Source organism: Myotis nattereri (assembly GCF_964212035.1).
Source record: "Myotis nattereri genome assembly, chromosome: 3".
Classification (NCBI taxonomy): Eukaryota; Metazoa; Chordata; class Mammalia; order Chiroptera; family Vespertilionidae; genus Myotis; species Myotis nattereri.
The window spans coordinates 7653896-7668707 of record NC_138077.1 but is presented as its reverse complement, the minus strand read 5'-3'; the positions used below and the strand labels follow the sequence as shown (position 1 = coordinate 7668707).

The 14812-nt window shown below is 40.0% G+C and overlaps 1 protein-coding gene across 1 annotated transcript in view; it reads right to left on the bottom strand.

Annotated features, from left to right (window-relative positions):
* The window catches only part of PKNOX1 (PBX/knotted 1 homeobox 1), a 45252-nt gene that overhangs the window by 17624 nt on the left and 12816 nt on the right, over positions 1-14812 (bottom strand). Inside the window, exons 5-9 of the mRNA XM_081088526.1 lie at positions 13898-14025; positions 10980-11151; positions 8942-9112; positions 2541-2640; positions 652-749 (exon numbers count right to left, since the gene is read on the bottom strand). Coding sequence (XP_080944652.1) covers positions 652-749; positions 2541-2640; positions 8942-9112; positions 10980-11151; positions 13898-14025 — 669 coding nt within the window. The remainder of the gene's footprint in view (positions 1-651; positions 750-2540; positions 2641-8941; positions 9113-10979; positions 11152-13897; positions 14026-14812) is intronic.

Here is a 14812-nt window from a genome sequence, read left to right as displayed (position 1 = left end):
GCAGCAGACCAGCCTTCTTGAAGCAGTGCCCCCAGTGGGCAGCGTACAGAGGAAAAAGGGGAGCCCTCTTTCAGATTTCTCACCAGGGTGTGGGGGGGCATTAAGCAAGTGCCCTGGACACCCTGAAGCCCTGGTCTGGCTCAGCAGAAGCACAGCAGAAAGACCAAGAACAGTTTTTCAGAGCACACAGACCCAAAACCTGGCCAATACTCTCATGCTGGAGGTGTGCGGCAGCTAGGCATGGTCTCAAAAACTTGCCTGCGGTTCTGCTGGGGCCTGGAGGGGAGGGGGGGATTGGGGGGGGGGGGGAGAAGGACATGTCCACATGGCTTCAAATCTCCTGGTGCAGAGACAACTACACAAGCAGTGTTAGATTGGAGAACAGTGGTTGCTTAAGGGAAGGAATAACAGATGACTTTTTTTCTGCCTCCTTAGACTTTTCTGAACTTTGCAACTTTACAATGATAGATGTGAAGAGTAAAAAAGAAACAAAATACTGACATTCAGATTAACTGGAGGTCGCTGTAGGAGAGCGAGTATGAGATCAGTTATCTTCACCCAGAGAGAATGGCTCCAGCCTGCCGCCACCTGCACTTCCACACCTGTGCAACACTTCCCCCGCCCCCCAATCCTGCCAAATGGCTCACACACCTGGGAGTTCTGGATCCTGATTGTCCCAGGTGACAACGCCTGTGTCACTACTTGGCCTTGAGGAGTGACGACTGTAACAGGCTGATAAACTGTGCCACCTCAAAAAGGAAGAAAAAAAAATTAAATTTATGTCTCAATGATTTAAGACCAATCTTCTCACTATACTATGAAAGAAATAAAATCTCTAGTTTGATGAGCTTTTTACATCACTTCAAATGATTGATACTTTGCTTGCTGACTTGTCACTGTAAATTATCAAAGCGAACTCACTGCACAAGCAGTGCCCAGGTGACACTATCCTGACGGGCATCCCTACTGTCCTCACAACAGTGCACAGGGCACGGCCGGGTCAGAGGGTCTGCACTTCCTTGCCTTTTGCTTGCCCCCCGTTTTCTACTTCCCTCACAATTAGAACATATCAAAGGACCAGATGACAAATATTTTTATTAAGCTTCTCTTTTTGGTCAAATGTGCTTTATTTTGCTGTGGAGGTTTCCCTTTGTGCTATTACAAGGGGTTTTTAGTGTAAATTGCTTCCCCTCCTTATATTTTCATGATGGTCTTGTATTTGCAATGTTCTAGGTGCAACAGGGAACTTGAAAAGCTGTCCCCTTCCTGTGATGGTTTTATCATATAAGTTAGATCAAGACTAAGACTGCATTTTTATTTGCTTGTCATCAATTAATGACACAACTTAAGATTTTTCAGGTGCTGCTAAGAGCACATTTAAAAACAGTTATTTGGAAATTACAATTAGTTTTTGCTATATAGTTTCAACTCTTATACAAAACCTTTCTTCCCAACATTTTTTGGTAGGGAAACAATTTGCATAAAGTATTTGTCATTGACATATGAAAACATGCTCAAAGTCACTAATCATCCGAGAGATGCAAATCAAAACAACAATGAGGTATCATCTCACACCTGTCAGACTGGCTATCATCAACAAATCAACAAACGACAAGTGCTGGAGAGGATGTGGAGAAAAAGGATCACTTGTGCACTGCTGGTGGGAATGCAGACTGGTGCAGCCACTATGGAAGACAGTATGGAGTTTCCTTAAAAAACTGAAAATGGAACTCCCATTTGACCCTGTGATCCCACTTCTAGGAATATATCCCAAGAAACCAGAAACACCAATCAGAAAGGATATATGCACCCCTATGTTCATAGCAGCACAATTCACCATAGCTAAGATCTGGAAACAGCCTAAGTGCCCATCAGTAGATGAATGGATTAGAAAACTGTGGTACATCTACACGATGGAATACTATGCTGCTGTAAAAAGGAAGGAACTCTTACCATTTGCAACGTCATGGATGGAACTGGAGAGCATTATGCTAAGTGAAATAAGCCAGTCAATGAAGGAAAAATACCACATGATCTCACTCATTCATGGATAATAGAGACCATTATAAACTTTTGAACAATAATAGATACAGAGGCAGAGCAGCCTCAAACAGATTGTCAAACTGCAGCAGGAAGGCAGGGGAGGGTTGGGGGGCAGGAGGTAGGGGGGTAAGAGATCAACTAAAGGACTTGTATGCATGCATATAAGCATAACCAATGGACATAAGACACTGGGGGATAGGGGAGGCTAGGGGACTGTCTAGGGCGGGGTGATAAAATGGACACATATGTAATACCCTTTGTAATACTTTAAGCAATAAAAAAAATAAAATAAAAAAAAAAAAAAAAAAAAAAAAAAAAAAAGTATTTGTCATTGAGAATTAACAAGAAACAAGCATTCAAAGAAGCCTAGATTTTGGGACTCCTATTAGGGAACTGGCATTAATTAAAAATTATGTTTATGCAAGTCTCCATTCTACTATGAAGGACTTTTTCTGCAAAAGCTCAAGGAAAAGGTGTCCTTTTTTCCATCGCCATACCTGCCACTGTTGCCATAGTTACATTACCCTGTTGCAGCGCGGATGCAGGCACCACAATTCCTTGGGGGCTGAGAGTGCCTGTGATGGCACTTTGAATCTGCTGTAAGTCAGAAATACACAGGAAGGGATTATTAGAAAACAGAGCACCCATATTTAAAACTTCGTAACAAGTGGTATAATGGCATTATAAATAAAGGAGATGCTTGAGGCAAAGAGCACAATCAGATGATAAACCTTCCATGAAGCAGGCTCTACGTATCTGGAAACCAGGAGAGGGAAGTCTGACTGAATATTAAATGTGATGATCGGTACAGATATTAAGTTTAATTGATTAAACTAATCGATTAAGATATTAGTTTAAATTTGGCTTCCAAAGGTTATCTTTCATCTCATTGCATAGTAACCACATCTTACAGTCTTGGAGGTATGAGTAGGAAGACCAAAATTACCTAATCTTATCACACAACTTTCCCATTCAATTTGGCCCAGACTCTTGATTTTCTAAGAACCAATGCCTCCTTGAATGTATGAGTGCTTTCAGAAGGTTATCCCACGGGCCTGGGAGGCTCTAAGTGGTGATGGGAGTTACCCCTGGGCCCACATAGCTTCCTATCACCCCCACCTCAGCACAGTGCACATCTGAGCCCCACCTCCCTGTGTGTTCATTGTGTGTGGAGTACTGGGCCTAGGCTGGCCCACAGCACGCTCCATGCAAACATTTGTAAATACCTCATCAGAGATTCCAATGATCTGACATTAGATCCAAATGGGCAAATTTACCCACGGACTGATGGCTGGGTTTGTGGTTCACAAGGGAAAGGATCCCTATACCTGGCATCTCGTGTGAGGTCTGTTACATGCAGGCACCCAGATATTTGAGCAGTTAAGTAGCATAAATGAATATCATCCAGAGGTGATTGCTCTGTGGGCCACTGCACAATGTGAATGTGTAAGCTTTGGCAGGTACACACAAAGTAGGCTACATTAACTTGGTCAGAATAAAGCTATCAAATCAATAATCCAACCTCATATATCAATAAACTAGAAAAAGAGGAACAAAATAAAATCAAAGCAAGCAAAAGGAAATAATAAAGATCAAAGCAGATAACAATGAAATTGAAGACAGAAAAACAACAGAGAATAAAGAACAAGTTCTTTGAAAAGATCAATACATTGACAAACCTCTAGTAAGCCTAACAGAAAAAGACAAACTACCAATATCAGAAATGAAACAGGGGAGATCACTGAAGACCTTATAGACATCAAAAGGAGAAAAAGGAATACCATGAACTCAACATATAAACTTGACATAGTAGACAAAATCCAATATGAAATAGATAATTTGAATAGCCCTATAACTATTAAGGAAACTAAAGTTGTAATTTAAAAACCTCCAAAAAAAGAAATCTCCAGGTCCAGGTAATATCACTGAAGAATTCTATCAAAATTTAGAGAAAAATTAATACCAATTCTAACACCTCCCTAAAAAACAGAAGAATAGGATATACTCTCCAATTCATTTTCTGAAGCTTGTATTATCCCAATACCAAAGACAGATGAAGACTGCACCAAAAAAGATTACAGGCCAATATCCCTCAATATAGACACAAAAATGCTTAACAAAATATTAGCAATTAGAAGAAAATTCAGGAATCCATATAAAAAGAATTACATGCCATGACCAAGTGCAGTTTATTCCAGGAATTCAAGACTTGCTCAATATTAAAAAAACTCAATGTAACCTACCATATTAACAGGCTAAAAAATAAAAATCTCATAATCATATCAATCTGTGCATTTGAAAAAATTCAATATAACTCTCAGAAAAATAGGAGGGGAACTTCCTCAATTTGATAAAGAGCATCTAGGGGGAAAACTACCATTAAGATAAAAATTAATAGTGAAAGGCTGAACACTTTCCCCATAAGATTGGGAACAAGCAAAGGATTCCTGCTCTCACCAATCCTATTCAAGATGGTACTAGATGTTCTAGCCAATGCAATAAGGCAACAAAAGGAAATAAAAAGTATACAGATCACAAAGGAAGAAACAAAACTGTCCCTATTTGCAGATGACATGACTAAATAGGCAGAAAGTCCTAATGACTCTATATAAAGGACTCCTAAAACTAGTTAAGTGAGTTCAGCAAGGCCACAGGATACAAGATAAACATTTAAAAACCAACTGCATTTCTATAAACTCGCATGACACAAGTTAAAAATATACCATTTACAATTGCTCAAAAACACACACAAAAATACTTAGGTATAATTCTAAAAACACATGTGCAGGACTCATATGTTGAGAACTAATGAAAGAAATCATAGGAAGAGTAAATGAATGGGGAGACACACCATGTGTGTGAGCTGAAAGAGTTAACATAGTAAAGATGTCAATTCTCCCCAAAACAAAATACAGGTTTAATGCAATTTCTATCAAAATCTTAGTAACATTTTTCTTGTAGATAGAGACAAGATTATTCTAAAATTTATATGGAAAGGCAAAGGAACTAGAAATAGCTCAAATATTTTGAGAAAATAATATTTTGAAAAGAATAGTGAGAGTAACCAGTCTACTAAATTTTGAGATTATATAATACAGTAATCAAAACTATATGGTATAGATATATAAATCTGAACAGAACACAAGACACAGAAATAAATCTTATATATATGCCCAACTGACTTTTGACAAGGTGCAAAAGCAATTCAATGGAGGAAGGAGTCTTTTTAACAAATGGTGCTGGACAACTGGACATGCAGAGGCAAACAAATGAACCTCAGCCAAAATCCTCATGCTTTATACAAAAGTTAACTCAAAACTGATCATGGATTTAAATGTAAAATATAAAACTTAAGGAAAAATAATGAGAGAAAATCTTTGGGATCTAAGGCTAGGCAAAGAGTTCTTAAACTTGACACCAAAATCATGACTCATAAAGGGAAAAGTTGGTAAGTAGGAATTATCAATTTTAAAAAATGTTGAATAGCAAGTCCAGAAATAAATCCTTGCTTATACAGTCAATCTACAACAAAGGAGGTAAGGATATACAATGAGGTAAAGACAGTCTTCATTAAGTGCTGCTGGGAAAACTGGACAGATATATGAAAAATAAAATAAAATGGTACCACTTTCTTAAACCATTTACAAAAATAAACTCAAAATGGATTTAAGACTTAAATGTAAGACTTGAAATCATAAAACTCCTAGAAGAAAACATAGGTAGTAAACTCTTTGACATTGGTCCAGTAATATCTTTGTGGATATATCTCCTCAAGCAAGAGAAACAAAGAGAAAAAGAAGCAAATGGGACTACATCAAACTAAAAAGTTTTTGAACAGTGAAGAAAACCATCAACAAAACAAAAAGACAACCTACTAAATGGGTGAAGATATTCACAAATGATACATCTGATAAGAGGTTAATATCCAAAATACATAAGGAACTCATATAACTTAACACCAAAAAAATCCAATTTAAAAAAAAGGCAGAAGAACTGAATAGACGTTTTTATAAAGAGAACATACAAATGGACAACAAACAAATGAAAAAATGTTCAACATCACTAATCATCAGGGAGCTGTAGATTAAAACCACAATGAGATTATCACCTCACACCAGTCAGAATGGCTATCATCAATAAATCAATAAACAAGTGTTGGCAAAAATGTGGAGAAAAGGGAATCCTCATGCCCTGTTGGTAGGACTGCAAATTAGTGCAGCCACTATGAAAAACAGTACCCCCCCAAAATTAAAAATAGAACTGCCATGTGACCCAGCAATTTCACTTCTAGGTATTTATCTCAAGAAAACAAAAACACTACTTAAAAAAGATATAGTCACCTCTATGTTCACTGCAGCATCTATAATAATCTATAATAATAAAAGCATAGTATGCTAATTAGACCGGACATCCTTTCGGATGAAGCCAGGGCTGTGAGGGAAGCCCGGGTCCCGGGTGCCGGAGGGAAGCCAGTGCTGGCAGCCAGGGGGAAGGAAAGCCTACTCTTGCATGAATTTTGTGCACTGGGCCTCTAGTTATTTATAACAGACAAGATATGGAAGCAATAGCTGAGTGGATAAAGATGCACACATATATACAATGGAATTTTATTATTTAGCAATAAAAATAATGATATCTGCCCTAACCGGTTTGGCTCAGTGGATAGAGAGTCGGCCTGCAGACTCAAAGGTCCCAGGTTCGATTCCGGTCAAGGGCATGTACGTTGGCTGCGGGCACATCCCCAGTAGGGGGCGTGCAGGAGGCAGCTGATCGATGTTTCTCGCTCATCGATGTTTCTAACTCTCTATTCCTCTCCCTTCCTCTCTGTAAAAAACCAATAAAATATTTAAAAAAATAATAATAATGATATCTTGACATTTGAGATAACATGGATGGACCTAGAGGTTATTAGGCAAAATATAATAAAAAAGATAGGGAAGGACAAATACCATATGATTTCACTCATATGCAGAACCTAGAAGGACAAAACAAATGAATAAACAAAAAAACAGACCCAAAGATATAGAGAACAAGCTAATGGTTGCTAAAAGGGAGGTGAGGTGGATGGATGGGAAATAAAAATTTTAAATAAATAAAATAAAATAAAGATGGGCGGTGGGGGAATGCTTGCTCTGCAAAAGACACTGATAAGAGAATGAAAAATAAGCTCCAGCCCTGACTGGTGTGGCTCAGTGGATAGAGCGTCGGGCCGCGGACTGACAGGTCCCAGGCTCAATTCCCGTCAAGGGCATGTACCTGGGTTGCGGGCACATCCCCAGAGGGGAGTGTGTAGGAGGCAGCTGAATTGATGTTTCTCTCTCATCGATGTTTCTACCTCTTTATCCCTCTCTCTCCCTTCCTCTCTGTAAAAAATCAATAACATATATTTAAAAAAAGAAAAGAAAAATAAGCTCCAGACTTGGAAAAAATATTTGAAAAATGTATAGCCAATAAAAGACTAGTATCTGGAATACTCTCAAAAGTCAACAGTTTAAAAAAATCCAATTAGAAATTGGGCAAAAGATGTGAGAAGACATTCTACCAAAGAGGATATACAGAAGGAAAATAAGCACACAAAAAGATGGTCAGCATCACTAGCCACCGGGGCGATGTAAGTTACAAACACAATGAATGTCACTACAATCTATCAGAGTGGCTACAATATAACAGGGCTCCAAGACAGAGGAACCTTGAGGACATATGCTGAGCGAAATAAGCCAAATATAAAAGGACAGCCCAGCTGGTACGGCTCAGTAGATGAGCGTCAACCTATGAACCAGGAGGTCATGGTTTGATTCCTGGCAGGACACATGCCTGGGTTGCAGGCTTGATCCCAGTGTGGGGCGTGCAGGAGGAAACCAATCCATGATTCTCTCTCATCATTCATGTTTCTATCCCTCTCTCCTACCCCTCCTCCTCTCTGAAATAAATAAGACATATTTTTTTTTAAGAAAAGGACAAATGATTCCCCTTACATAAGGTCCTTAACGGAGTCAAATTCATACAGACAGAAAGTAGAATGGTGGGTGCCAGGGGCTGGGGTAGGGGAATGGAAGTTAGTATTTAATGGTGACAGATTTCGGTTTGGGAAGATGGAAAGTTCTGGAAATGGATGGTGGTGATGGTTGCACAACAATGTTAATGTGCTTAATGCCACAAAATTGTACAGTTAGCCCTGACTGGTTTGGCTCAGTGGATAGAGCGTCGGCCTGCAGACTGAAAGGTCCCAGGTTCGATTCCAGTCAAGGCCATGCACCTTGGTTGTGGGCACATCCCCAGTAGGAGGGTGTGCAGGAGGCAGCTGATCGATGTTTTTCTCTCATCGATGTTTCTAACTCTCTATTCCTCTCCCTTCCTTTCTGTAAAAAATCAATAAAATATATTTTAAAAAAACCTATACAGTTAAACATGGTTAGGATGGTACATTTTGTGATATATATGTTACAATTTTTAAAATTCCTATATAATAAAGAGCTAATATGCTAATTAGACTGGAAAGCAGAATGACCTTCCAGAACAACCAGTGAGTAGGGGGCCAGGCTGTGGGGCTGCAAGACAGCCGGGGCCACGAAGGCTGAGCCCCTTGCATGAATTTCATGCATCGGCCTCTAGTATATTTTAAAAAAGGAAAAAAGAAAGAAATGGATGGAACTCCAGAAACATAGGGCCCAGGGTCCAGTATACAGATCGGGGCCTCACTGCATTCACTGTATGAAGCCAGATGGACGGTGTTTGGAATTCACTCTCAGCCCAGGCTAGCGTCAGTGATCTAGAGGCCAGGACAGCCATTAAGACAGCCTTGCGATTCTGAAAGGGCTGGTGTTCTCAGGATCAACACAGTTCATCTTTGCAGATGTTACAGCAACCAGGAAGTAGAGCAGGACCCAAACATAAATACCTGGGACTGGACAGGAGAGTACGGGCTTCCAGGTTCTCCACTCAGGAGAGTTTCACTGTTCATTTTCGTTTTTAGACAAGCAATATATCGACTGCAGAAATCTTTGCAGAGTTCATTAACCTTTTCCAGCTCAAGAAGATGAATACGCAAAACCTGGATTGCTTTTACCATCTAAAAGCAGAGAAAATGAAGACTTTGAGATAAGGAAAAGGCAGCATGATGTTAAGTTTAATCATCATCACATAACTACTCTCAGTTATTAGCCTGAACCCTGCACAGCCATCACCATCTGTATTGCCAGTGACAGAAGTGGAATAACATCAGATATTGTGCAAAATGACAAATCGTCCCAGCACCAGACCCATGCTCTGTCTGATATGCAGAAAGACTGACAATGCCAGTGCAACTTCAGCGAGTACAGTACCAGGACCAGCAGACCTCAGCCAGCTTCACCACTGCCTCAGGCCCTACAGGCAAGTTGCCAGTCCTCACTCTGTTCCTGCTTCATCTATAAACTGGGATGTATCCAGATCCACCTTAGAGATGGTTCTTAAGTTTAATAATGTTCAGCTTACCAACTCTGTCTTTTATGGATTGTGCTTTTGGTGTCAAGTCTAAGAACTCTTTGCGTAGCCCTAGATCAGTTATGGCGAACCTATGACACGCGTGTCAGAGGTGACATGCGAACTCATTTTTGGTTGATTTTTCTTTGTTAAATGGCATTTAAACATATAAAATAAATATCAACAATATAAATCTTTGTTTTACTATGCTTTCAAATATCAAAAAATTTCTGTCTGTGACACGGCACCAGAGTTAAGTTAGGGTTTTTCAAAATGCTGACACGCCGAGCTCAAAAGGTTCGCCATCACTGCCATAAGCAGCACCTGCCTTAGCTCCTTCTCCTGTGACCTTGGATAGTAATCCATAGTACTTGTGGAGGGAACCAATCAGCCAGCCAGTCAATAATGAGGAATACCAAGCATCCAGCTCTACTAGGCCCTGTGCTCTAACACCACTCAGGAGAGCCTTGGTCCCTGCCAGCCTGGGACCACTGTGGCCACTTCTGCCCCTCACTCATTGATGGCTGTATGACAGATTCAGAGGCAGAGAGAGTAGTCTCTGGTCCTAAATCCAAAAGGGAAGGCACTGTCAGTCCCATTCAAAAGATGAAGCGACAGACTCAAAGTCAGACAACTCACCTATAAAATCTATTACTGGGCAATAAGGGCTGAATATGTAATGAGAAATTTAAACAACAGCAATGAAGACCTGGGCAGTTTAGTCAGGAAAGAGATTTCCAAAGACCCTTTCTGCTGACCAGAGCCTGATGAAGGTACTGATCTGGGAGCTGGCATAGCAGGCTTCAATGGAAATCCAGTGAGGAGCCCAGACACAGCTGAAGTGTTCCACAGTACTGAATGGCACCACTCCCCTTAGGTACAGCAGGGATGTTAATGCCAAAGAATTCTCCCTTTCCTTCAGAAAGCACAGAGAACCCTGAATTTTAGAACACTGGACCTAGGAGGAGGGCATTATAAGAGACAGATTGGCTTCAGACAGAAAGACCAAGGGAGATCATGGGGGGCCTCGGAGCCTGTCCCTGCTCTGTGCTGGTGGTTCCCAAGTCTTGACAAACTTTGTCACCCACCATGAATCAGTGTGAGCCTCAAGGCAGAGCTGTCTTGGAGAACACAGTCATGTGTCCATGGTCAAGGAAAAGTCAAGGACTGAAGTTGAGCATCAACATGCTGCCTGAGAAGCAAGGCAGGTGAACATGTCAACCCCAATGAACCTTTCAAATGTTCAGGAGAGAACTGAATCCCCTGGCCCATTTAAGATGGAGGCTGAGCCAGCTTATCTGATAACAGGAAGGGGTGACGAGAGAAGGCTGGAAGACATTCAAGTCACACGCACACATTATCTCATGAGTTGTACAATTCTCCCCTTTCGCAGAACTACAAACAGTCTAAAGTTTTAACTGGAAGTTTAAAATTTATTGAACAGATTTTAAATTTGGAATAAAAAATTTACTCACTAAATTGTCAGTTTCTGGATCTTCACAAAAGAAGGGTTTTCCTTCCTTCTCTTGCTTCCTTACAAAATTTTCAATGTCCACATCAAAACTGGCAGAAGTTGTGCCTTCTGAGCCCTGCGTGGATTGCTCACATTTTTCAAACAACAAAGCTAATAATGGAAACAGTGGATGCCTGGGGAAAAAAGAAAAAAAATGTACACTCTACATATGGCATGAGGATGTTCGGTATGTATGTATGCACACATTATTTGACATACCAACTTCGTTAAGATATAATTCATGTAATATATAATTTATCCATTCAAAGTTTACAATTCAGTGGTTTTTAGTACATTCACAAAGTTGGGTAACCATCACCACAATCAATTTTAGAACATTTTCATCATCCCCCAAAGAAACTCTGTAGCCATTAGCAGTCACTCTCTACTTTACCCCTAAGTCCCATCCCCAGGCCACCACTAATCTGCTTTCTGTCTCTATAGATTTGCCAATTCTAAACATCCTATATAATAAAGAGGTAATAGGCAAATTGACCATCACTCCAACACACAAGATGGCCGCCCCCATGTGGACAAAGATGGCCACCACAAGATGGCCTGCAGGGGAGGGCAGTTGGGGGGGAACAGGCCTGCTGGGAGGGCAGTTGGGGGGATAACAGGCCTGCAGGGAGGGCAGTTGGGAGCAACTAGGCCTGCAGGGGAGGGCAGTTGGGGGCAACTAGGCCAGCAGCGGAGGGCAGTTAGGGGCAATCGGGCCAGCAGGGGAGCAGTTAGGCGTCGATCAGGCCGGCAGGCAGAAGCGGTTAGGGGCAATCAGGCAGGCGAGCAGTTGGGAGCCAGCAGTCCTGGACTGTGAATGGGATGGATATCCCTCGAGGGGTCCAAGATTGGAGAGGGTGCAGGCTTGGCTGAGGGACACACACACACACTGCCCCCCCCCCCCCGTGCATGAATTTCATGCACCAGGCCTCTAGGTTCATATAATACTAGAGACCTGGTGCATGAACTTCGTGCACAGGTAGGGTCCCTAGGCCTGGCTGGTGATCAGGGCTGATCAGGGCCTTCCAGGTGCCAGCCGAGGCCTTCCTTCCCTGGCTGCCAGCTGGGGCCTTGCTTTGTTCAGTGCCGATCCCTGGGGGTCAGTGCATGTCATAGCAAGTGGTCGAACTCCCGGTCTCCTGAGGGGACAATTTACATATTAGCCTTTTATATATATATAAATAGAAGATGTGACCTTTTGTGTCTGACATCTTTCACTTAGCATGTTTTCAAGACTTACTGATGCTGTAACAGGTATCAGTACCTCATTCCTTCTTTATGGCAAATAATATCCATTATATGGATGTACCAATTTTACAGTTTTAAAATTTACACTTAGGTCGATAGTCCATTTTGAGTAACTTTTTGTATAAGATGTCAGAGTAAGTGAAGGATATTTTTTTCTGAATATAGATATCCTATTGTTCTAACACCATTTGTTGAAAAGTCTACCTTTTCTCTTATTGAATTGTTTTCACAACTTAGCCAAAGATCAAATCCTATTTGTGTAGATTTATTTCTGGACTCTCTCTGTGGCATTTATCTATGTGTCTATCCCTCCACAAATATCACAGTGTCTTAATTACTGTAACATGGTTGCAAATTTTAAGATCAAATAGACTTGATTCCTCCTTTATTCTTTTTCAAAATTGTTTTAGTTTATCTAGTTCTTCTGACTTCTATATAAAATTTAGAACTTGTCTATATGCACAAACATATCCTGATAAAATTTAATTAAAATCGTATTGTCTATAGCCTGATTTTAGGAGGACAGACATCTGTATTATGTTGAGTCTCTGAATCCATAAACATGGTATGTCCTGCCATTTATTAGGTTGTCTCTGATTTGCTTGCATCAGCATTTTATAGGTACAGATTTATACCTAAGTTTTTTGGAATTCTGGCAAATGTACTATCTTTTTGTTTTCTGTTTCCAATTATATGTTACAGATATAGAAACAGGGTTGGTTTTTGTGTGTTGCATGTGTAACCTGTGACCTTATTAAATTCACGATATACCTGGAAGGTTTTTGGTACATGCTGGGATTTTCTATGTCGACAATGATGTCGTTTGTGCATTGAGCCAGTTTTATTTCTTCCTTTCTAATCTTTTTCTTGTCTTACTGCACTGGCTAGGACTTTTATTACAGTGCTGATTAAAAAGAATTAGGGTGGACATCTCTCATCCCCAACCTTAGGGGAAAGTATTCCATCTTTCACCATCAAGTCTGATGTGAGCTGTGGGTTTTTGTAGTTGCCTGTCATCAGGTTAAGAAAGTTCCCCTTTGCTGACAGTTTTAATTAGCTGTTGATTGTCAAATGATATGATCACACTGTGAATCTCATTGGTTGATCTTTGAACAGTGAACTAGTCTTGCATTCCTGGCATAAACTTCACTTGGTCATTATATATTATTCTATTATTTTTGTTGCTGGATTCAATTTGCTAATATTTTATTGATGATTTTTATGTCCAAATTCATGAGGCATATTATCTGTGAATGTTTTTGGATTTCTTTGGTATCAGAGTGTTGCTCAGTTTGTAAAAAGCATTGGGAAGTAGTCTTCATCTTCTATTTTCTGAAAGAGATTGTGTAGACATGCTGCTTTTTTCTCATAAGGTTGGTAGAATTCTTCAGTAAAATCATCTGGGTCTGAATATTATTTTTTACAAGGTGAACTAAAATGTGATTTATATTCCAAAACTTTTTTTAAAGAAAGGTATTAGAAATAACATCTTAATCTGAGAAAATCTTCACCCTAGTAGTTACCACATCAAATCTTACTCTGCCTAGCTAATAGCTCTCATGTTCCCTTTAACAAGGTTTTCTACTCTCATTATTCCTCTTAAAACCCACATGCTTCACATCTCTTTGCTACCTATAAATGGCCTGCTTGTCTGCATCCATCGGTGTCTGGGACCCCATAGGGGGAGGGCTCACTTCTTCCACATCTGGTTCAGAGCAGTTGGGATCTTGCTCTGTTTTCAACTCTGTTACTACTTGCATCTGTGAAAGGGGGAGGATAATTTTTGTTACTAAACAAAAAACAAACTTCTATTAAGTGTTCTATTATCAAACAGGAATGCAATGGGAAGGGTAACTGCCCGCTGTGTGATTGGCAACAATTTAAATGGATACCACCCACAAACTCCTTTATAAGTTAATGTTTTAAAAAAGGCCAAAGGTCAAATTTCCAAATCATTTAAAAACAAAAAGGACTGATATATGTGAAATGCTTATGATTTTCAAAATCATAATAACCATACATTACTGAAGGGAACTGGTCCACATGCAATCTTACTGTCTGCCTGCCTGCAGTATAGCCTCATGCTGGATAATACTGCAGTAAGAGAAGAGTAAACAAAATTGTCCATAAAAACAACTCATATCCAATATGCTACATGTCTCTGACAGGCCTGAAATTCTCCCTTATCTATGCTTAAACTTCAGGAATACATAAACTATAAAATTCTTTTAAAAAGTCACTCTATTCAGAAAATAAAAACCAGTTGTATTTAAAGAAATAGTATTAAATATAAGAGGAAGTCTTTAAAATATCATTTAAATTGCTTTAAACTAGCTATGTTGTAAGTTAGGTAAAAAGTATTTAAATTCTTAAATGTAAAGAATTCAGTTTACAAAAATATGAAATAAAATTGCCGCTTAGTAAACTTGTAATTATCCATGAGCAGATTATCTCCCACCCCTGCTCAACCCTAGCTGCCATGCCTCTGCCCTCAAGGAAGCAGTATGCTGGGTGCACTGGGGTGGGGTACTCATCCCCAGGAGATGG